Source organism: Schistocerca serialis, chromosome 2 (assembly GCF_023864345.2).
Source record: "Schistocerca serialis cubense isolate TAMUIC-IGC-003099 chromosome 2, iqSchSeri2.2, whole genome shotgun sequence".
In the NCBI taxonomy this organism is placed as follows: Eukaryota; Metazoa; Arthropoda; class Insecta; order Orthoptera; family Acrididae; genus Schistocerca; species Schistocerca serialis.
The window spans coordinates 316,295,379-316,319,416 of record NC_064639.1 but is presented as its reverse complement, the minus strand read 5'-3'; the positions used below and the strand labels follow the sequence as shown (position 1 = coordinate 316,319,416).

At 38.5% G+C, this 24,038-nt stretch overlaps 1 protein-coding gene across 2 annotated transcripts in view; it reads left to right on the top strand.

Moving 5' to 3' along the window:
* The window catches only part of LOC126457114 (cleavage stimulation factor subunit 2 tau variant), a 91,242-nt gene extending 89,881 nt beyond the window's left edge, over positions 1-1,361 (top strand). For both annotated transcript variants that reach the window (XM_050093164.1, XM_050093163.1), the window contains one exon: positions 1,151-1,361. In XM_050093164.1, coding sequence (XP_049949121.1) covers positions 1,151-1,270 — 120 coding nt within the window. In that variant the 3' untranslated portion in view covers positions 1,271-1,361. The remainder of the gene's footprint in view (positions 1-1,150) is intronic.
* The last annotated feature ends 22,677 nt before the right edge of the window (positions 1,362-24,038 follow it).

Here is a 24,038-nt window from a genome sequence, read left to right as displayed (position 1 = left end):
ACATTGGTCAACTGTTACTGCCATCTTTTGCATTATTTTATTTCCCAAAAACAGTATATTACATTTTCTCCAATGACTTCCTCTCTGTTTGCTCTGTTTTTGAGCTTTTGTCTGTTTCTTGTCTTTTATTGTTGTAATTTTTTCGTATCATAATTTTTTCCTATCATGTTGTTCACTTTTCTCTCGAGAAATTCTCACCCACTCATTACCGGTTGTTAAACCCTGTCTGTTCGCATGATTTTCATTCAGTTTTTTTTTTATTATTTAATTTTTTTACATGTTTTTATTTTTCCAATATTTTTCTTGATTTTCTTTTTTTTCCCCCTCTCTGCTTCTGTTTCATCACTCCCACCATCTCATAATACTCCAAATCCTCCTCTCTAGAGTTTTTCCTTCTCATCCTCTGACTTGGTCTTCTGGGAAACTTTTCTGTATCTGTGTCCATTTCCTAAACCTCGCCAGTCCTTTTGCTTCATCCCTCTTTCTTCCCTTCAGCCCTTCTGCCAGGAGATGAGCCACTGGCTCTAAGCTTGCACATTTTCATAACTTTTATATGTGTTTTCTTCTGCTACCACTTGGTGAATACATTTCCTATCTTTACAGCTATGTTATATTTTCAAAAACTGATTATTTTCATTGATATAAAAAAAAACTTTTAATGGTTAATGTGAGTGGCTAAATATTTCTTGACTGGCAGAATTCGTAATAGGTAGGTTACAGTTAATGTAGAAGTGTCATTAGTGCTTAAGCAATTGTGAAATGAAAACCTCAGGTCGTAGTGAAGAGAGACAATAGTCGTTTCTCTAGTTATTGCATATTGTCACTACAGAGGACTTCATTTTGAACTGGTTCAAAATCTGGCCTGTGATGAGTCACAATAAGGTAAGTGTGGAATATAAACATTAGTCTTATTGAGGCTGCATTAATTGGGGATAAAAAAAACTGCCCCACCTACAGGTGGGTAAATCCAAGAAAGAAACAAGGAAGCTGCCATTTTCTTATGTAGTGTCAAGTAAATTATTGTGACAGAAGTAATAGTTCGGTTGTATTATATAATGTACATTTTAACAAGCAGTGTACTTGAAATACTCACAAGGTTACCTTCCTTTTACTATTCTTTATAAATGTGATTTGTGTATGATTGTTTCAGGCTGCTCTCATCATGCAAGTGTTGCAGCTTTCAGATGAACAGATAGCTATGCTGCCCCCAGAACAGAGGCAGAGCATCCTTGTTCTTAAGGAGCAGATTGCTAAAAGCACCCAGCGTTGATTTTTCTATATTTTTATTATTGTTTTATCCACACATTTAGGAAAACAACATTCCTACTGTAAATAAAATAAATAAAAATCTATGTAATGAATATATTGTTTTGCTTTAAAGAACAAGAGATAATGGAGTTACAAAACATGAATAGTTGGAGCATACACTGTCATTTATGTTTAACAAAATGTGGAATATTGGACAGCTCTTGACTGTCACATTATGGGAAATCCTTGTTCATTTAATAAAATTAACTGTGCATTTCACCCTCCCTTCCTTCCCCTCCCTCCCTCCATCCCCTCCCCCTCCCTCCCAGAAAACAGAACAAAAGGGGCTGTGAATATGTGATTTCTCTCACTTGAGGCAAAGTAATACAGGACAACTTAATTTTGTTCATAGTGAATGAAATACAGTCATAAAATATGTATAAAACAATACATCACTCTTAAGTGACAAATGGTTTTATCATGTTTTAAATAAAAACTCACATTTGTGACTGATTATGCATGCCGTTTCGTTTATATTTTTGATTACAGTAGAAATCATCAAAATTATTTACAGAATATCTGTGGGAGAAGACAATGCCCCAAAAGTGGAACAATACTATATTTAAATGTTTTGATTGCCAGTGTAAAATTTTTGAAATTATGAGGGCCATCTGATAAGAAAGTTTCCGTATTTCATTTCACTGCAAAATAAACTGTGCTCATGGTATGTGAGGGCTGGTGAATTCGATTGGTATGTGCTGACAACACTTACACTGGCTTACGATGCACATCGCAGTATTTTACCAGCACGCTGCCAGCTAGCATGGAGTTAACCACTACAAATTGTATCCACTTGTCAGCTGCGCTCTGTGATTTGTTTTTTCACAGGAAAACAAGTATCTGCCGTCAGTATCCATCAGGGGCTTAATTCTGTCTATGGGGACGGCAGTATGAGCGTTCTAATTGGTGGATGTTGGCGTCCACAGTTTCTGGAAGTGCAAAAAGGTGTATGTAATGAACATCACTCAAGGAGCCCCACTAAGTGACATGTTATGATGACATTATTGCAGTTCACAATATTCTGGAGGAAGATCATCATATTGCCATTTACAACATTGCAATGCAGCTACCTCCAGGGGCTGCAGTTGGATGCTCATCCATTGCGAAGATCCAGGCAGACTATCTTCACAACTGCAAAGACCGTGCAAGATGTGTGACACGTTCATGGAGCAGTGTCTACAAGCAGCAGTGGGTGGATTTGACCAGTATATTTCTGGAAATGCATCAGAGAGGTCTGCTCTTCAAATATCTCATCATTGAGTATGAGACCTGTCCATCATTCAACTCCTGAGACAAAACATCAGGGCGTAGTGTGAAAGAAACATCTCAAAAGTGCCCCAGAAATGGCGAAGGCATATATGCAGCAGGGCAGCTATGGCAACCATCTTTTGGGACTGTGAGTGAGTTTGCTCATTCAGTGCTTGCCTCGCAACACCACAATGGCTGCAGGGAGGTATTGTAATGTCTTGAGGAATCTGTGGACTGCCGTCGAAAGAAAACATCCTGGACTTCTGTCTTGCAAAGTTCTCTTCCTTCATGACAATGCTGGGCCTCATACAGCTCAAATGACCTAAGTGAACTCAAGACTAGGAAGTGTTCCTGCATCCTCCGTATTCAGCAGATCACTCTGCAAGTGACTTTCACAAGTTCCCACAACTGAAAGGTCCTCTTGGAGATGAGCATTTCAACACCAGTGATAGTCACAACAATGAGCAACAGGTTACAAGCACAGAACCTGACGTTGTACAACACTGTTGTTTTGGGAAAACTTGTGTCTAATTTCCAAAAATGCTTGGAAAAACATGGCACCTATGCAGAAAAGTAATAGAAGCATTGTTGAATGTCAATGAAATTATTTCAACATGATATGCTGCATGTAATCATTTTTATAAAATACAGAAACTTAGCTGCTTCATCCAGTATGTCATAAAACCCCTTGTATATCCCCAACCATAATAGATACAAAGATGCCATTTGGACAGTGAATTGCAAGGACAGGGGCTACTTGAATACATCACATTTCATGTTTGTGCTATTTTTTATTACAGAGATATGAGGCCATCTTTGGTTTTTTTTTTTTTTTTAAGTGGAACCCTATGTTAAATTTTAGCGTAACATGATGGTTGTAAAAAGACTGTTTCAAATATGTGTATATCATAATATTTAGGTGAATAGTTTTTGAGACACAGATATGTTCTCATTTCATATTCGTCTTTCGAAGCGGTGTTGTCCAGTGTGACCTTTCCTGTTGACCACTGAGGTACTTAACAGAGAAGGCGTTGTTTTCCTGCTTCTCGATAACGCCGCCAAGGTGATGCACAAAGTGGCTGGAGAGAAGGGTATAAATGTGCTGCTGGGGTAATGAGACATCACATTTCCATCCCAGTTTCTTGGAGCAGACATGTACACCAATGAAGAAAAGTTAGATATGCTTCTACTGTATGGTGAAAGCAGAAGAAATGCTGTTAGAGCAATAAAGCAATATGGAGAGCTGTATCCTGATCGTGAGCATCCTATGCGCCAGCTTCTTGCTCGTATTTGCAAAAAACTACTTGAATTGGGATCATGGAACGCCATACACGGGACAAGGCAGAAAACTGCAACTGGCGAGGGACATGAAGAGGCCATTCTAGCGTTGCACATAACGACCCTACTGTTTATCGCGATGTATCGCCTCGGAATGTGGTATAAGTCAGAGAAGTGTTCTACGTATATTGCGCCAGCATAGATTTCACCCGTTTTACCTTTCATTACATCAAGCACTCTCGGGTGTGGATTTCGAACAGCGCTAGGAATTTTGCTGGTTTGCTCTGCAGCGCCTACAAGATGATCCAACGTTTTTTTGGTGAGTGCTTTTTACTGATGAAGCGACTTTCACCAACCATGGTAATGTGAATTTGCATATGTGCCTCATTGGCAGGTACAGCATCAGCAACTGTGGCGTGTTAACGTGTGGTGTGGCATCATCAGAAATGTCATTGTGGGGCTGTACATCATTCCGGGTATACTAAATGGCAATAACTATGCACAGTTCCTGCGAAACGTTCTGCCCATATTGCTGGAAGAAGTACCACTAACTATGCATAAGTGCATGTGGTTCAATCATGACGGCTGTCTTGCTGACTCTTCCCTTGTGGTTACAGAGCTGTTAAATGAAAAGTTTCCAGATTGTTGGATAGGATGACATGCTGAAGTGAAGAGGCCAGCCTGGTCTCCCGATCTGACCCCTCTTGATTTTTTTTTTCTGTGGGGAGCAATCAAACATAAAGTATATGCTCAAATACCAACTACGCCAAACGATATGAAGCAACATATCATTGAAGCGTGCTCATATCTCATGTGACACCCTCGCAGCTGTTCACAAATCATTCGAACAGCGACTACAAATGTGCATTGCAGCGGAGGGGAAGAAATTTGAGCACATGCTTCAGTAAAGTTTTGTATCATGTAAAGTATGTATTTTGCATCTTTGTGTGTATTTGCTTCGTATTGTGATCAGTAGTAAATATTTTCAAATAAAAAACAAATACATACGAAATAATTGTGACCAATAAGGGCCGCCTCATTTACATTCATATTTCTGTTACTTAAGATTTATTAACATTTTGTAGTATTTTAATACTGTATGTTGTCTACTATTTAGGTATCACAGTTGTCAAATAACTGAATAATATTTGCGCGACATCATCAGTTAATTTTTGCACAAAATTTCGCAGTATGTATTACTACTGTAGGGTAAATGGACGTGTTTGTATAAGGACGGACTTGCAACATTTACCATGTAATCTACACAATAGGAAAGGTCGCATTGGACAACGCTGCTTCGAAGGACAAACATGATACGAGAACATCTCTGTGTCTCATAAACTATTCCCCTAAATATTATGATATACACATATTTGAAACTGTCTTTTTAAACCCATCATATTACGCTAAAATTTAACATAGGTTTCCATTTAAAAAAAAACAAAAGATGGCCTCATATATCTGTAATAAAAAATAGCACAAACATGTAATGTGATGTATTCAAGTAGCCCCTGTCCCTGCAATTCACTGTCCAAACGGCATCTTTGTATCTATTACGGTTGGGGAGATACAAGGGGTGTTATGACTTAGCTGCCTCACCCTGTATATTGGACTCCCTTCGTATACAGGTATGGAGAAATAGAAGTATGTTACATATTCAGCCAGTTGTGAAATGATATGGAAGAATATATGTAACAATGCTACATCTTCAGTTAGACTTCATCAGCATATACCTTTAGCACTGCAAGAGGGGTCAGAGGAGGAGGTCCAAATGACCAAAAACTACCCTTAATAGTATCAGGGGAAGTTTTCAGAGCTATAAAATTGGAGTACAAAAGAGGAATACGTTAATGTGACACATTACAAGTGATATGAGACCTTCAGAGAGCAAGTTTTGTGGTAGTTCCAAAACTCATTAATAACATATAATGAAAGGAAAATCGTAAGATTTAAAGGAAGCTGCAAAACCAGTACTGTATTTAGTGCAACTGAAAATGATGATGGGATGGACTTCAAAAGAAAAAACAGTAGAGTAAAAACAGCCAAGAATGCTGTCTGAAATTAAAAGTGTATAATGGGATTTTATCATCATTTCTAACAAATGGTAGTAAGACATAGCCCTGTAGTGAATAAACCATTAAACCACCTATAGATGCTCAGCAGTAAATGGAAAAATCTATGTAAGAAATTACTAGGACTGATGGGAAAACAAAGAAATGTATCAGGGAACATACTGTAAGGAAAGGTGTAATCATGACTAATGAAAAAGAAGAGGAGGTGGGTGGGTGTGGAAGCTGGACCATCAAATTTCTTTGCAGAATTCAGAGAGAGAATAGAAGACATAGATGTTGGAGTATTAGAATGCGGGTGAAACACATGAGGAAAAGACTGCAAGAACATGGGCGCGTACAACTGAAGGCTTTAAGTTACAGAAAATTCTAGACATGGTCTGTATCTAGCAGTACATAATAATAATTATATTATTATTATTTTGTGTGGCTCGATGGCCTGGTGTGTCTTTCAATTGAACACCACTTCGGCGATTTGTGAGTTTCTAACCTAGCCCAGTTTTCTAGCCATGGAAAGGGGACCTACAATTTAATGTGGAATCCAAACCAGTTGTTTCAAGCAACTCATATCATTGAGAGGTGAAGGCTAGGTTAAAATGCAGACTAAAAAATCCATGATCTTACTGGTATTCGACCCTAAACCTCTTGTTTCCAGGCAGGTGTGTGACTATCGTTAAGGCAAACTAGTTTCAGTGATGCACCTTACATGTAAATTACAGGAAGAACATGTGGTAAACTAAGTGTTGGTCTTGACTAGGGTGCAGTAGTCAGTAGTAGGCTGTGATGGTTCATCGAACCCAAGGAGTTCCAGTGCAACTCTGTTTGCTGTGAGCTTTAGCACCAAAACATCTGTTGCATCCAGTTATTTTGATTGTCCCTTGGCCAGGTGTCCATGCACTAACACCCCTTTTGATGTGGTGCTGTTTTAGTAGCTTTCTGACTACATTCACTTTCTATACATCACACTTGCTTGATGCCTAATACTGTAGAATTTTGAGAATAGTAAATGGGGGAAAAATCTAGCGTTCTCCAAGATAACAACAGGTAAGGATAAATGAATTATTTTTTAAGATGTACAGGGCCAATAGACTCAATGGCCCCTCCCCCTCCCCCCCCCCCTCCACACACACACACACACACACACAAAGGAAGGTTGCAATGAAAGACATAGCAGAGAGCTGCAAAGTTACCAGAAAGCTTCATGTAGGTTAAATAAATATTGCAAGAGAAATGTACTGTAGGCGTGTACCTACGTTACTTAAATAGAATATGCGTAGTGTATAGTGAATGAATGAAACTCTTTATTAGTTAAAATCCTCCCAAAATTATTTAACAACAAGAAGAATCAACAGATACTAAGAAATTATGTATCATGATGGCAAAGATAAAAAACAATATACACTAAAGAAACACCTCACGCACTCCGACATCACATTGCGAAAGTACACGGAACAGTAATCACTGCCACACAGGCCCCCTGACCCTTAAAAAGTGCAGAGCCCCTGGGATGCCTTGATACTTGAATTCAATCCAACAGGTGGCTCTTGTGCGTTCTTGATGTCTCGGGTCTTGTTTCCAGTGGTTCATTCTGTGTTTTGATGCACACATCAGCATCTTAGGTCGGCATTGGTAAAAACCGTGCTGGATTGACACTTTCAGTTAATACCTTCATTGAAACACCATTGTACAGTATGTCTATGGTGTGCTTGTCTCTTCCCAGCATATGAAAAGGGCCAGTATGAGCCTGTTGTAAGGACAAGTCGGCTGAGTCTGTTTATAACATTACATGACAGCAATCATACAATTCTTCATGTAGAAACACCTTATGGGTGCCATGGCAGGTAGGCAATGATATTTGTGCAATGACGTTTTAGTTGCTTCACCCACTGCATGAAGTCCTCTGACTTTGACATGTTGGTACTAAATGGTCTGCTGGAATCTGTAGTGGTTCGGTGTAAACCATCTCGGCCACTGACACACCAATTTCAGGTTTGTGAGCTATTCGTAGGCCTAACACCACTTATGGTAACGCTTCAGTCGACCTCTCTTGACACATCAGTGCTGCTTTCAGAGTTCTGTGCCACCGTTCAGGGTGTATACGATCCGGGAAAAACCCGGGAATTTTTTAGAATTCTGGGAATTTTTCATTGTTTTAGTTTTCAGTTAAATTTTTGTGATTTTGACTGGTAAGAACCAATACTCTAACAAAGGATATTATTGTATCCCACTACTGCAGAATGATACTGCAGCAACAAAACATGAACGTGAGGGAAAAAAAAAAAACGAAAATAAAACTTAAGTTGCACAGGAAATGCGCCGTATTCAACAACAAAAAAGTATTCATACAAGCGTCTGCCAACAGTAAAGTGTGTCAAAGGCTTTAGGAACACTATGCAATACTTTATAACAACACATTGCCTCCGATGAGCGTGACGTGACAACTGTTTAAATTAGATTCGTTTGAGCAGTTGCGGGCGGGCTCTTGCGCATGCGCAGTTGAGTCGCGTATGAGTAGTACCTTCTCCCGCTTCTGGTTTCGGAAATATCGTAGATCTGGGGCTGATGCACAGAGCAGTCCGAGTTGTGGTGGGGAGGTGGGTCGTCTCCACGTGACCTGTGTTTACGTTCAGTGATTTTGTTGTTTCCTCTTCGTTTATTGCTCTCACGTTAAATGATTAAAAAAAACGGATTTTTGTGGCCGGGAGCTATCAAATGAATTAAAATACGTTCGCATAATTACGGCAGGCTAAAACATGTTTATAGTTCCAGATTTTATTTCCACCTTTGACAGTCAAGCATTAATCGCCTTACAGAACAATGAAGTTATTTTTGCTGGTTTGCTAAAGAGATTTGGCTTTCATTAATCCTTTCAACTGAGGCAGTCAATTTATTTGAAACACTATTGGCTGGTTTCAACTGTTAGCTGCATTTCAAGTGCACGTATGGCATTATGCTATAATAAAGAACCAAACTTGAGTATTGGTACTCCAAGAAAATTTACTTACAGATGTGCATTTTAAGCCGAATTACGCACTTTAGTATGGTTCGCGAATTCCCGACACTCTTGAAGTATCCTTTGGTATCTTGTTTCTTTTATGACATAAAGTAAGATCTTTTAATGTTTTACACGTACGAACATCAGGGCTTCCTGCGTCATCATAGCTGCGCAAGCGCGGTGACGCCAGTTATCTGGCGCTTTCTTGCAATTGGTGAAACGAACCTATTTCTCACAGGTCGCGGGAAAATATTGCGAATGGTGGTTTGAAAAGCGTTACATTCAAAGCAGATTTCCTTGTACGCAAAATGAATTATGTGCGAGAATGTACGATGAATTTCTTAAATCACAAAGTGTTTGGCTCTAATTTAAAAATCAACTCTTTGAGGACGACCATTTAGAAGTATTTCGAGCCCAGAAGATGAGACATTTGCGTCATTATTAAAAATTTTACTGGCACATTTGTGTGTGTATCTTGAGTGCAACACGCGCAAAAAAGATCAACATTATATGTGGAAGCTTAGCTTCTCTTCCAACTTATTAATCTTCGAGACCAATATTATATGTGAATGCTAAACCATTAACAAAAGTTTGTGTATTCGCGCTACTTAAGAGTTATCTTGCTATTGGCTGACTACATCACGCATCCTATTGCTGTCATCAGCTGGCGAGATCACGTGAATGAGCTATGACGCTTACAAATGCGCATCGCAATCTCAATTTCAATGCTTCGGAAAGTGACATGCGTTATTTGGTGGCATTCAAATTTATACCTATGTAATACGAAAATATGCAGCGTACATGTTGCTGCACATCAAAGGTCTTTCAAAACGTGGTTTTCCCCCTGAGTTTCGGTTTCAAAAGTGCAAGGAAATTCTACATCAGTATATAAAACCATAAACATTCAGAGGGTTGATGACATTTACAGTGCCGAGGAAGAGTATACTGTCACTTTACACGAAAAAAGTGTATTTTCATACGGGAGAAAGTATATTTAACCGGGAAATCCGGGATTTTTTTTTCCTTGTCCACATATACACCCTGCTGTTCCACCAAACCATTACTGGGAGAGTGATATCTGTGGCATGTGGTAGCATTGGAAACCGCACATTTTGGACAGCTCTAGGAACAGAGTGAGCTCAACCTGACGACCTTGATCAGTAGTCATGTGGAGGGGGCACCAGACATGGGCAACTCACGTACACAAAAATGTCTTTGTTGTAGTTTCGGCTGGTATATCGGCTATTGTGTATTCCTTGCGATGACACAATATGTCAAAGAAAAGTGACTTGGTTCTTGTACATGGCGCATTTATTTTTGTGTAATGCCACCCCATGGCCAAAGAGTCACTTGACACAGATGCCATTCATGCATTTGAGTATCCAGCAAGAACACCAAAATGGCACCAAGATAAGCAAAACAAAATGCCAATTTCTTTATCACCTCATCGATAAAGCATTGCTTAAGGCTGAAAAGTATAAATATAATCTCAGATAACCTGAATGGCATAATCCCTGTTGTCTTTGGAATGCCTCTTGGAGCTACTGGTATCTGGTTGTATGCTTTCTTACAGGTGAGAACGCTAACAATTTTTCATTATTTTTGTATGGACCTGTATATAAATATTGCCATTTCTTATTCAGTCTTTTCCTGGTTGATGCTTTTGGGTGATTTCTCAATAAAATTTCTTCCCCTACATCATATGTGACTACTTTCTTCACATTTTTATCAAAACGGGTTTTTCTCAATTGTGCTTGATGCTTCAGGTTTTCGTAGACCTTCTTCACCATATCTTCTTTCTTGGTAATTTTTTGTTCTATCGCAGGTAATTTATTCATCCATTCTGGCACAATACTTTCACCAAATACTATTTGGTTAGGTGAATAACCTGTCGATAGGTGTGGTAAGTCATTATACACTTTCTCAAATTCATAAATCCAATCGATCCATTTATAATGTTGTTTGGGTATGTACGTCCGTAAAAATCGGTTCAACTCTCGGAAGATTCTCTCAACCGGATTATCGCAAGGGTAAAATCTTGAGATGTAAATGTGCTGGATTCCTTGTTCTTTCATAGTGTCTCTCCATACTTTGCTTGTATAATAAGCAGCGTTGTCTGTCAAGACCATTATAGGTTTGCCAAGCTCAGTTATATAGTTGTTGATAAATTTGCGTAACATGGGTCGAATGTGGAGATTTTTCAAAGGATATAATTTTACATATTTTGAAAAGAGATCATAGAAAGCCAATACATAATTGAACCGTCCACGTGTCATGGGACATGGCCCACAGACATCACATGACACCAACATTAAAGGTTGTTGTGGGATGATAGGATGTAATTCTATCTTCCGACAATAGTTTGTGGGTTTCGCCTTCTGACATATTTTGCACTTCTTAAGAATATTTGTAGCTATACGTCCCAAATTTGGATGATAGCAGTATTGTGCTATTTTGGCTGTACATTTAGCGGCACCAAAATGACCCCAATTCAAGTGAGTGTACCATACTAGTGATTCTAAATATTTATTTGGAACACAAACTTTCTAAACACCTTCTTCATCCTTCCTCCGATACAATATTCCAGATTTTAATTGATACTGTTCTTGAGAGTGACTTAGCGTTTTGCTTTCAACAGCATGCCTAATGGCTTTCCACAACTTATCATCTTCTTGCAGTTGTGGAAGACTTCGACATAGCTGTGAAATCTGCCTCTCACAATATTGCCTTGATAAATTCATGACTTTAAAGTCAATAGTCTGTTCTTCACACTCGTCGTCATTCTTTCTTTTCGGTAGTCTTGAAAGAGCATCGGCTATGATGTTGTCTTTCCCTCTGATGTATTTGAGCGTAATATCATATTCTTGCAGTAGCAAGGCTCATCGGGTTAAACGTGAATGGAACATCCTTCCTGTTAAAATAAAAGATAAAGCTTTGTGGTCGCAGAATACAATGATCTTCTTTCCATATACAAAATAGCGAAACTTTCTAAGGGACCAGACCACGGCCAATACTTCCAATTCAGTAGTACAATATGCGCGTTCACAGCTAGAGATTGTTCTGCTGGCAAACCCAATTATTTTGATGGTACTGATATCTTCTAGATTGTCCATCTGGAAAAGAGTGGCACCCAATCCTGTTTCAGAAGCATCCACAGCAATATAAAAATCTCGATCAAGTCTCGGATGATGTAACAGTGGAGCATTAGTCAAAGCATTGCGGATGTTATCAAAAGCTTGCGTGCATTCGGTATTCCACTCCCACATGACATTTTTTCTTAACAGCCGTAACAAACAGTCTTGGCTTCCTAACTGATTGGGTAAAAATCGTCGAAAAAATGAAACTAAGCCGATAAATGACTTTAATTCTGTCCTATTTTTTGGATAAGCACATCTGTTAATCGCATCCATCTTTTTAGGATTTGGTTTTATCCCTTCAGGAGTGATTATATGTCCAAGAAATTTCAATTGGTTATGAGCAAACTTGGATTTGCTCAAATTTACAGTAACTCCGTATTCCAAAAATTTCGCAAAAACTCTTCTTAATAAGTCCAAATGTTCCTCCCAAGTTTCAGAAGCAATTTGCAAATCATCCACATATAAAGTAACTTCATTCAAAAGGTCTCTGCCCAGTACGGTATCTAATGCTGATATGAAAACACCACTGCTTATTTTCAACGCAAATGGCATGACGGTAAACTGGTAACTTCGGCCCAGAAAAACGAATGCAGTATATTTTCTAGATTTTTCGATATTCTAGTTTGCCAATATGAACTACGCATATCCAAAGAAGTTAAGAAGCGGGCACCATAAAACTTTTGTATTAACTCTTCTAGGTTCTCCGGTCGCGTTTGTACAGGTATAATGATCTTATTGATTTCTCTGGCATCCAACACCAATCTGATGTCACCATTGGGTTTAATTACCGCCACAAGAGGGCTACAATATTCGGAATCTGAGGGCTCAATAATACCCCATTCTAACATTTTATTGATTTCCTTTCTGACTTCTTCTTTCTTTGTCCATGGGATAGAATAGGAAGTACGACAAAAGGGTTTGTGTGCATACGTCTTTATATGGAATTCAAAGTCTTTTATTATACTCGGATGTTTACTAAAAATCAACTGATATGCTTCCAACAAGTAGTACAGTTCGTCCCTTTGGATAACAGATAAATATTCTGATTCTAACACCTTTTCCTGCAATGACATTTTATCAATCATTTCTTCAGAACATTCAATAAGGCATATATCATACACATTTTCATCATCAATACTGACATATTTTACCATTAGATTCTTACACAACTGATTTGGAATTACTCAGCCCTTTCTCAGAGTGGCTGTCAAAACATTACCATTGGAATTAAATATACATTCACCTTTCTCTAAATTAATGATTGCACCGATCTCACATAAAAAATCCAAACCCCTATACATGGTACTGTCATTTTAGGAACAACCAGGAATGTACTTTCTATTTGAGCCCCCCGTATTGTAACGTCGACACGTACCTGTTTCACAACTTTTTGCATTTTTGAGCTGAACACGCCAGACACGGTACATCCTGTGATAGGAAAAGTGGGCATTTTTACCCCTCGGCTTATCTGTTTTAAACAGTCCAGCGTCACGACACTAATAGTTGCTCCAGTATCAATTAATATTTCAACATCAACATTATTTATACTTGTTGGAATTATTGCCTGTAAAATTTGTCCACATTTATTAGAAACTTCAGGTTTTTCTTCAATTAATTCACTCCTTATATCCTGGTCATTATTGTACCTTAATACTCTCAGTTCAAATTGATGCCTGTCTTCCTTCTCCTTTCCAGTCATCCTAGGAAGGCATTTGGTGACTGGTATTAGTTTAATCTATCTCGTTGAGTCATCGGTGGGGGTTCATGAACTTCCACAATCTGTACAGTATGATCCGAGTTATGGTATTCACCCCGTCGCACATTGGAGGCTGCTTCCCCCATTGGTATAACTTCTTGTGCTGAATGAGGACTCGAGGCATTTGTTCCATCCTGCCGATGAACATTATGCTTCGAATTATCTTCCCAAGGTCGAATACAATTGGGTTCATCACTTGGGTATCTGTTTCTCTTATTAATATCACTACTATGCACATTCGCATCACCATATCGAGGTTTACCTCTAGCACAGTAAGTATCTCTTCTATATTTATTATAATCATTGTTTTTATTGCAACCATAGGATGAAGATTGTCCACGCTCCTGTGATGCGGGTTTGACCTGGTTTTCGGTATTATTATTATCATACGTTAAATTATTATTATAATTATTCGTATTACTATGAGCGTGAGTCGACATTTGATTACTACTCATTTGTCTTGCGTCTTCCATAATCATATCTATAGAGTCAATAACCAACAAGAACTGTTCTACATCGTGGTCAGGAACATTTATTAACTTTTCACATATATTTATGGGCAACCTTCCCTTCAAAATTCTGATCACTTCCTTGTGAGAAATTGGATCACTCCAATAACGTGTCTTATTTATGTACTTTTCAAAATATTGCCTTAAAGTACTCAGGTTGGTAAACCTCTTTTCTTAATTTCTCTTGTTTACTCGACGACCAGTATTTAGCCAAAAAAAGTTGTTCAAACTCAGCGCAAGTATGGCAACTTTCACTTACTTCGGCGGCCCATAATGCGGCTTCTCCGGTAATTTTGGATACTATAAATTGAAGTCAGTCATGTTCTGACCAGCTACGTGGAAATATTCTTTTGAAATTATTGATAAAGATTTTCGGATGCAGGTTGTTCTTTTCAGTGGAGAATGTTGGGAATTGTCTACTTTTAAAAATGCTGTTCTCTGCCTTTAAAGAAGACAAATATCCTCACTGACCAAAAGAATCATCATCTTTACCAACCGAATCATCAACTTCCCAATGCAAATTTTCACCACAATTGTACTTCGTATTATCACATGTTCGGTTGTTTTTCGACCTATTCTCCGAACGTTCGTCCTCTGTCAGCAAATTTTGTGATGACTTTCGGTCTAACTCTGCCAATTTATGATTGGTTTCCTTTTGCCATTTAGGTAACTCATCAATTATTTTCTCTTTTATTTTCTGAATTTCACTAGTGAAGAGCTTAATTAATTCATCATTTCTACTTAGGTGCTCATTGATATTTTCATTTGGCTGGGATCCAATAGTAGTCTTAACCTTCTTCAATTTCATTTCCTTTTATTTCTATCCATTCAGATAGATCTTCATCAAGTCTTTTAGTTTGATGTACTAAATACTAAATACTTGACAATCCCCTTACGAGCATCGGACTCAAACTCGACTATTTGTTTCGAAAGCTCTTCTATCTGTGCGCTAGCATTGAAACAGCTGCTTTCACACTTAACCATCCTATTGGACAGGCCATCATAACTCTTCGAAACTACCTCATATTTCTTTTCTACGTCGTGAAGTTTTCCCATTAAATTATTATATTGCCTTTCTAAGGTGTTAGAAAACTCTACATCTAGTTCTCCAAATTTCGCATTTAAGTGAGTCTCCCAGTCCGCCTTTAATTCTTTCTTAGTATTTTCCAGTTTATAATCAAAGTTGTTCAGTTTGCTTTCCAAGGAATCCATTTTAACTTCTAATGAACCAAATTTGGCCTCAAATTTTTCATTTAACTTTTGATTGTCCTCTTTTAATTGCTTATTATCTTTTTCTAGTGAACCAAGTCTTCCATTCATTACACCCATTTGAGTATTTATTGATACCAGCACATCAAACATTTTTTGATTAATATTTCCATTTTGAGGATCAACTTGCTGATCTACTTCCGAAACCTCAAGAGCTTTATGTTCTCCCATGCTGCTTACCTTACTTATCATTGTATTTGAATCTCCTAACGGCTCTAAATCAATAACTGTATTATTATCTGTACATGTCTCCTGTCCCACATTGAGCTCATGGGATGCATCATCCCTATCCTCTTCACTTTCCTCTCTCTCTCTACTCCTTACTCTACTCAACTGCACATTATCATGTATTCTTTTCGATCATTTTGACATGATTATTCACTACCAAGACATACACTTATTTTCACTATGTATTTATATATATTTATCTACCGAAATCACAAGTCTCAACTTCCTTTTTTTTATAATTATACAGTTATTTTAATCATACTTGGTAGTATCGCTCACTTTTAGCGATTATTGAAGAATACCTCTTTCATTGGACAGACTCACTGGCTGCTACAGTATTTTCCAACTCTAGGGTTCGTGAATCCGGATGACACTCGACTCGATGCAGCAATCCTCCTCGATCGAGCCGCATGTTGTGGCGCCACTTCTACCGTATTTCCTTCGCGTTGTCGTTGTTACCGTGAGACACCGTTATACCAAGAGGAAAGGCGCGTCGATATTAGAGTATGAGATATGATGACCTTAAGCCATTGACAACACACAATGGTCACGGTAGCACCTGATTCCAGAATAGCTGCAGTAGTTAAGATCTACGAACTATCCCCTCTTGACCAGGTCCCCAAAACTTAACTCGTAACGAGATCCCTTCAAAGCAAATTGTCATAACGATCGTCTATAAAGGCTTCGTACAAAGAGAAGAAATGTTACGGTTTATGGAATAATAAGATATGACCAAACTGCTTTATTTAACATAACTTCGTTCATAGTTTCATTTCGCATTCACCACTCATTCACCGAAACCCTTATATGAACAGTTTTGGTTGCTTAACACCAACAGCCACTGATAATGATACAGCTTTTCTCCTTTTTATAAATTGAAGCCCGCTCTCCGTGATATAATAAAAAAAAACCGGTCTCAATACCGCGTCCCTCGTGAGATGCGAATAGACTTATCCCGGAATTGACCGCCCTGTAGGTGTACTCAATTTAATGACCACACTTCGCTGTCCGCTATTTCGCGTAACTGAATGTCCATTTGTTAGTCTGATTATACACTGTAGCTATTTAAAATTCGCCCCTATATTTTTCACAACGCACAATTAGCACTTCGTTACTTGTTTGTTTGTTTTTTTTTTTTTTTTTTTAAGAGTAAACGGAAATAAGACGCCGTATCATCGGCTTAGTCGACATAAAGCAAAACACCTTAATATGCCCAATTTCACCTCTTCTTATAGGATCGGCTACCTTACTCATTAATTTACTACATATTATTTCCAATAACACTAAACACGTATCGCCGTATTCAAAAGCATGTTACTACTATTATGACCAACCAAATCGTCACAAATCGCGCGGCGTGCGTTTTTAATGATAACTTTACGCTATTCAATTTCCGTTACAGCTATCTTGACTCATAATGTTACAGCTGGTCCTGGATCGAAGCAATCAAAGGGTAGTGGATTTGGATCTACAGTCACATCAGTAAATAATGCATTTTTTACCCTAGTATAGGTTTCAAGATTTGGATAAATGGACTGTTCCATGCCAGGCTACAGCGTAGAGTTTTCTTGTTTGGGAAAGCAAACAAAAGTGACATTAATGAATATCTTCATAGTCAGCTCCAAGCATTCACCACACAACACAAAGATATTGAGCATCTTTGGTCAGAATTTAAAGGTATTGTCCACCACGTGCTAGAGAATTATGTGCCTAGCAAAAATATAGGGGAGGGAAACGATCCACCTTGGTACAACAAACATATTAGGAAGTTGCTGAGAAAGCAGAGAATTTTGCACTGTCATTTTAAATGTAGTCACTGCCCCACTGACAAACAGAAATTATGTGAAATGAAAGCAGCTGTCAAAAGTTCAATGAGAGATTCTTTTAACGAATTTGAAAGCAATATTTTATCTGCAGATTCTAAAAATAACCCAAAAAATTTTGGTTGTACGTAAAATCTATCAATGCTACAAGTAATTCAATACTTTCTCTTGCTGACAGTACAGGTAATGTAATGGATGAAGATAAACAGAAGGCTGGAATTCTAAACCTAGCTTTCAAAAACTCTACGCTAGAGGACTGCAGCACCATTAACCCTTTCAATTATTGGACAAATGCAAGGATGACTGACACGGTGTTTAGTGTATCTGGGATTGTAAAACAGTTAAGATACTTAGACGTAGGAAGGCATCTGGCCAACACGGTATCCCTGTAAGATGATATGTTGACTATGCTACAAATATAGCACCATTCTTATACATCATCTATGAGAAATTATTGGAACAGCAGAAAGTTCCATGGGACTGGAAGAAGGCCCAGGTCATAGAAATCTAGAAAAAAGGGTAGAAAATCGGATGCACATAATTACTGGCCAATTTCACTGACGTTGATTTGTTGTAGAGTCATGGAACATATTTTGTGTTCAGACATAATGACCTTTCTAGACACTGAGAAGCTCATCTGCAGAAACCTGCACGGTTTTAGGAAACAGTGGTCATGCGAGACACAGCTTGCCTTCTTTGTGCATGATACACAACAGGCTCTAGATACCGGCTCCCAGGTTGGTGCCATATTTCTGGACTTTCGAAAGGCATTCGACTCGGTTCCGCACTGTCGCTTGCTCCAAAACGTACATGCTTATGGTCTATTCGATGACATATACAATTGGATAGAAAGTTTTCTAACAGACAGTGAGCAGTATGTCGTCCTGAATGCGGTGACTTCAACAGAAACAAGCGCAACTTCAGGTGTGCCCCACTGCAATGTAATAGAGCCACTGCTTTATGGGGGGATATGACTTCGTGGCTAGTGGAGTATATATGTAGATGTAGATGTAGATGTCACCAGGAACCCGATTCTGTGTAGAACATAATTCGTGAAGTACATTTTCGCAATTACAATAATGGCACCATTAACAGGCACCACAGCAAATACTGCATGATTAGAAACCCATATATAACACTTCTCCCCCCTCCCATGAACCATGGACCATGCCGTTGGGGGGAGGCTTGCGTGCCTCAGCAATACAGATAGCCGTACCATAGGTGCAACCATAACAGAGTGGTATCTGTTGAGAGGCCAGACAAATGTGTGATTCCTGAAGAGGTGCAGCAGCCTTTTCAGTAGTTGCAGGGGCAACGTTCTGGACGATTAACTGATCTGGCCTTGTAACACTAACCAAAACAGCCTTGCTGTGTTGGTACTGCGAACAACTGAAAGCAAGGGGAAACTACAGCCATAATTTTTCCTGAGGGCATGCAGCTTATACTGTATGGTTAAATGATGATGGCGTTCTCTTGGTTAAAATATTCCAGAGGTAAAATAGCCCCTAATTCAGATCTCCAGGCGGGGACTACTCAGGACGATGTCGTTATCAGGAGAAAGAAAACGCGTTCTACAGATCGGAGCATGGAATGTCAGATCCCTTAATTGGGCAGGTCGGTTAGAAAATTTAAAAAGGGAGATGGATAGGTTAAAGTTAGATATAGTGGGAATTAGTGAAATTCGGTGGCAGGAGGAACAAGACATCTGGTCAGATGAATACAGGGGTATAAATACAAAATCAAATAGGGCTAATGCTGGAGTAGATTTAATAATGAGTAAAAAAATAGGAATGCAGGTAAGCTACTACAAACAGCATAGTGAACGCATTATTGTGGCCAAGATAGACACGAAGCCCACGCCTACTACAGTAGTACAAGTTTATATGGCAACTACCTCTGCAGATGACGCAGAGATTGATGAAATGTATAATGAGATAAAAGAAACTATTCAGATAGTGAAGGGACAAGAAAATTCGATAGTAGGAAAAGGAAGAGAAGGAAATGTAGTAGGTGAATATGGAATGGGGGTAAGGAATGAAAGAGGAAGCCCTCTGGTAGAATTTTGCACAGAGCATAACTTAATCATAGCTAACACTTGGTTCAAGAATCATGAAAGAAGATTGTGGGAGAGGCCTTGAGGTACTGGAAGGTTTCAGATAGATTATATTATGGTGAGACAGAGATTTAGGATCCAGGTTTTAAATTGTAAGATATTTCCAGGGGCAGATGTGGACTCTGGCCACAATCTATTGGTTATGAACTGTAGATTAAAACTGAAGAAACTGCAAAAAGATAGGAATTAAAGGAGATGGGACCTGGATAAACTGACAGAACCAGAGCTTGTAGAGTGTTTCAGGGAGAGCATAAGAGAACGATTGACAGGAATGGAGGAAAGAAATACAGTAGATGAAGAATGGGTAGCTTTGAGGGATGAAATACTGAGGGCAATAGATGCTCAAGTAGGTAAAAAGATGAGGGTTAGTAGAAATCCTTAGGTAACAGAAGAAATATTGAATTTAATTGATGAAAGGAGATAACATAAAAATGAAGTAGCCAAAAAGGAATACAAACGTCTCAAAAATGAGATCGACAGAAAGTGCAAAATGGCTAAGCAAGGATGGCTAGAGACAAATGTAAGGATGTAGAGGCCTATATCATTAGGTGTAAGATAGATACTGCCTACAGGAAACTTAAGAGACCTTTGGAGAATAGAGAACCACTTGTATGCATATCAAGAACTCAGATGGAAACCCAGTTCTAAGCAATGAAGGGAAAGGAGAAAGGTGGAGCCGCCCGCACGGTTTGAGGAATGCGCAGCCCCTCCTACCAGAGGTTGAAGTCCTCCCTCAGGCATGACTGTGTGCGTTGCTCTTAGCATAAGTTAGTTTAAGTAGTGTGCAAGTCTAGGGACTGATGAAAGCAGTTTGCTCTCTTAGGAATTCATACACATTTGAAAATTTTGAGCAGAAAGGTGGAAGGTGTATATGGAGGGTCTATACAAGGGCAATGTACTTGAGAAGAATATTATGGAAATGGAAGAGCTTGTAGGCGAAGATAAAATGGGAGATATGATACTGCGTGAAGAGTTTGACAGAGCACTAAAACACGTAAGTCGAAACAAGGCCCCGGGAGTAGACAGCATTCCATTAGAACTACTGATAACCTTGGGAGAGCCAGCCCTGGCAAAACTCTACCATCTGGTGAGCAAGATGTATGAGACAGGCAAAATACCCTCAGACTTCAAGAAGAGTATAATTCCAATCCCAAAGAAAGCAGATGTTGACAGATGTGAAAATTACCGAACTATCAGTTTAATAAGTCACAGCTGCAAATTACTAACACAGATCCTTTACAGACAAATGGAAAACCTGATGGAAGCTGAGCTCGTGGAAGAGCAGTTTGGTTTCCATAGAAATGTTGGAACACGTGAGGCAATACAGACCCTACGACTTACCTTAGACAATAGATTAAGGAAAGGCAAACCTATGTTTCTGGCATTTGTAGTCTTAGAGAAAGGTTTTGAAAATCTCGACTGGAATACTCTCTTTCAAATTCTGAAGGTGGCAGGGGTAAAATACAGGGAGTGAAAGGCTCTTTACAATTTGTACAGAAACCAGGTGGCAGTTGTAAGAGTTGAGGGGCATGAAAGGGAGGCAGTGGTTGTGAAGGGAGTGAGACAGGGTTGTACCCTGTCCACGATGTTATTCAATGTGTATATTGAGCCAGCAGCAAAGGAAACAAAAAGAAAAATTCAGAGTAGGTATTAAAATCCATGGAGAAAAATCAAAAACTTTGAGGTTCGCCGATGACGTTGTAATTCTGTCAGAAACAGCAAAGGACTTGGAAGAGCCGTGGAACAGAATGGACAGTGTCTTGAAAGGAGGATATAAGATGAACATCAACAAAAGCAAAATGAGAATAATGGAATGTAGTCGAATTAAATCGGGTGATGCTGCGGGAATTAGATTAGGAAATGAGACACTTTAAGTAGTAAAGGAGTTTTGCTATTTCGGGAGCAAAGTAACTGATGATGGTCGAAGTAGAGAGGATATAAAATGTAGACTGGCAATGGGAGGAAACTGTTTCTGAAGAGGAGAAATTTACTAAAATCGAGTATAGATTTAAGTGTCAGGAAGTCTTTTCTGAAAGTATTTGTATGGAAGTGAAACATGGACGATAAATAGTTTGGGCAAGATGAGAATAGAAGCTTTCAAAATGTGGTGCTACAGAAGAATGCTGAAGATTAGATGGGTAGATCACATAATTAATGAGGACGTACTGAACAGAATGGGCGAGAAGAGAAATTAGTGGCAGAACTTGACTAGAAGAAGGGATCAGTTGGTAGGACATGTTCTGAGGCAAGAAGGGATCACCAATTTAGTATTGGAGGGTAAAAATTGTAGAGGGAGACCAAGACATGAATACACTAAGCAGATTCAGAAGGATGTAGGTTGCCTCAGGTACTGGGAGATGAAGAAGCTTGCACAGGATAGAGTAGCATGAAGACCTCCATCAAACCCGTCTCTGGACTGTAGACCACCACAACAACAACATCCCAAAATAGTATTACAACATTTCTCAACCATGTCTTTCAGTAAAGGATTGTCTTTTATACATGGAAAAATAGTTATAATTTCATTTCATGCAATATTCCTAGAAAAATTAGTAGACTGAATAGTGCTTCAATGCACAATACTTTGCTTTCGTGTGTTTATGATTTCTATAAAAAGTTCATTAGAAGACTTATGTAAGTAAATGGGATGCAAGTTTAAACATCTAGGATGACTCATTAGTAGGTTTACCTTATGTTTTTAGAGACCGACACAGACAAAGGGTACATTAGCATATTTTTCGGGTTTAACGCAGGATATATTTTTGAAATTACTTAAACTCAACAGTTTACTGAAACGTTGAACTCTAATTATTCAGTTTTATTTTTCACTGTACAAAACTTTTTTTCACAAATGGTTTTGTTATGGGCAGTATAACAGTTTTGTATTTTTTCGCAGACTGCAAAAGATACTGAGGAAATTTGAGCACATTCACCTGACACGTTATCGAAATTTAAAAGTTTCATTTGAATTCTCTCCTCCAGTCCAAAAGATCTTATGACAATGAGAACAAGTTTACTTCGCTTCTGTTTGAGGTATCTGTCATTACTATTGCAGAATTAATGTGTTCTAGAGAATGCAACATTTCAGAATGGTGAAATAATGGTAACAATAACTGTCTAGGTTTTGGTTCTAGCAGATATAAATTTTGGGTCATATAACTTTTTTAAGCATTTTAGATGTGTAGTCTAATGTTTTGACACTGAGTTAGTTTCTAGCTGTGTTGCATGAAAATGTAGCCTCTGTAGCAGCACACTATAGGTCACTGACTGTTATTCCCATCCTGTGTAAAAAAAATTAAAAAAATATATATATAAATGGGATCTCATATCTGGTGAGGCAGTAGCATTAATAGCATTAGTATGTTAGGTGTTTTCACATGGTGTCTAAATTCTTCTGCGCACAGTGTGCAATAAACAATTTCAACAATGCTGTCATTACACACTTTAAAGCATTTGTTTTTGTTGTAGGTTATCATTCAACAAATACTATTTTTGCTCATTTCCAACAATTAGACAAAGGATTGATAGAGATAAAATGATGAAAAACATGTAAATGAGTTATTTTATACACAAAAAAAATGTAAGCACATTGCCCCTGCTGTGTGGCCAAATGGCTGACAGCGGCAGAACCGGTAGCCACACCTCTTCAGTGATGTCAGAACTTCTCCGAGGTCGACTGACAGATGGAGAACTGTAAGATAATGTTTAAAAATGCATTGTCGAAGATATGGGTCAAAAATTTTTTTTAAATATTGCAAGCCATAAAATTCACACCCTGGATATTATCATGGACAGCATTAAGAAACCAGGACTGTCTGGGCTAACCCTGGATGTATGTGAAGCCTGCTCATTATGTCAGAGAAATAGCCTAATAAAACTTTTTCTGAGTGAGTTATTCAAGGAAAAAAAAGGTCAAACACAAAATTGTAATCAACAAAAGTGTTCATACAAAATCCTGTCACCACCACATTAAAAAAGATTTTCTTTTAAATCAACTCATCACAAAATACAGGGTGTACATAAAGTCCGAGAACACTTCCAATTATTTATTGCACTAGAACCAAACATTGTACAGATATCATATGTATGTCATTTTGAAGAGAAACCCTGAAAGTTTTTTTTTTCATGCATACTGACACAGTGTAGTTTGGTAATTTGCTGATAGTCAGCACTAGTCGCAAACATGGTGAGTTCAGGTGCAGAGCGAGCTTTCTGTGTGTTGGAGTCCGACAAAAACGAATGTGCTACAGCTGTTCAACAGATGTTTAGAACTAAGTATGGTAAGAAGCCACCAACAAGGAAGGC